Source organism: Aphanomyces astaci (genome assembly GCF_000520075.1).
Source record: "Aphanomyces astaci strain APO3 unplaced genomic scaffold supercont1.636, whole genome shotgun sequence".
Lineage (NCBI taxonomy): Eukaryota > Oomycota > Saprolegniomycetes > Saprolegniales > Verrucalvaceae > Aphanomyces > Aphanomyces astaci.
Window position 1 is genome coordinate 1 of NW_009798899.1, and position 1,018 is coordinate 1,018.

The following is a 1,018-nucleotide window of genomic DNA, read 5'->3' on the forward strand; positions in this document are numbered from 1 at the left end:
ACACTACTTGAAGGTTGCATATATTGAGAGATATGACAAACTTCAATCAGTGCAGCTAAGGTTGCACTACTTACATGTCTTTGGCGATGATAATTATGGAGGTTCTAGAGCTAAGCTCACTTCTGAATCCACCTTCCTTTGAGCCACTACCCCTACATATGTGTGTGTTGTGTGCCAACGTCTGTTAGCATGAAAGTCAAGAAAACCTATATATTATGATAGTGTTAACTCTGCAAACAACTCATCCAATCTGGCTTCTTCTTCAAGTCGGCAATTTAGACTGAGAAGTGACATTTCAACGGAATCTGTACTGCATTTCACATTGTACGAAGTGCAGTCAAGCGCTAAAGATGCCTTCTTAAGATGAGGAAGTTTGTAGTTGTTGCCTCCTTGCAAAACAAACGACAAGTCAAGCACTTTTTGCAAGGTCACAAATGTCCTCCCAAGAGTATCAAGAGGAAGTGCGACAAACGCATTTTCCACCGCATCAACCAGTTCATCGATATTCTTCGGAACCGATTGATAGTGCAGACTTTAAATACTGCTAAAAAATCCTAAATCTAAAACATTGAAATCTGGACTGTTCGGAGACTGTGATCGAATTCGAACGTCCCATCCATATTCGCGAGCCAAGTCGGTAAGGAGGCCATGGTCAATTCCTTGATGAGGCCCAGCATTGTCATGTTGAATAAACAACGGTCTCGCAGCGCCTTGGCGGGGAAACTTGGCAAATATCGCTGGTAAAACGCGGTCGGACAGAAAGCGCTGGTAAACAGCAGCATTTTACGGCAATTGCTCTTGTCTCCAGGGTGCCGCGGACGCGGTTCCGACTTGATCGAATCGCAGGTTCTTGGGCAACGAAGGGCCAGCATCCAAGCTTGCCATCAGACATCTCTCCGCGCTCATCATCCCACCGGGGCCTAGCGACAGCAACGAGGAACATAACTTTCGTTATGAACCGTTTGTTCTAGGTCGTCTGGTGGGGAGGCTCTTCATCGTGCCACACGTAGAACTTCGT

At 46.0% G+C, this 1,018-nt stretch overlaps 1 protein-coding gene across 1 annotated transcript; it reads right to left on the bottom strand.

Moving 5' to 3' along the window:
• Positions 1-560: 560 nt before the first annotated feature.
• Positions 561-872, bottom strand: H257_19464 (hypothetical protein; the record flags this gene model as incomplete). Its single annotated transcript, XM_009848607.1, has 1 exon — positions 561-872. The coding sequence occupies one exon, from the start codon at positions 870-872 to the stop codon at positions 561-563; it is 312 nt and encodes a 103-aa protein (XP_009846909.1).
• Positions 873-1,018: the final 146 nt, after the last annotated feature.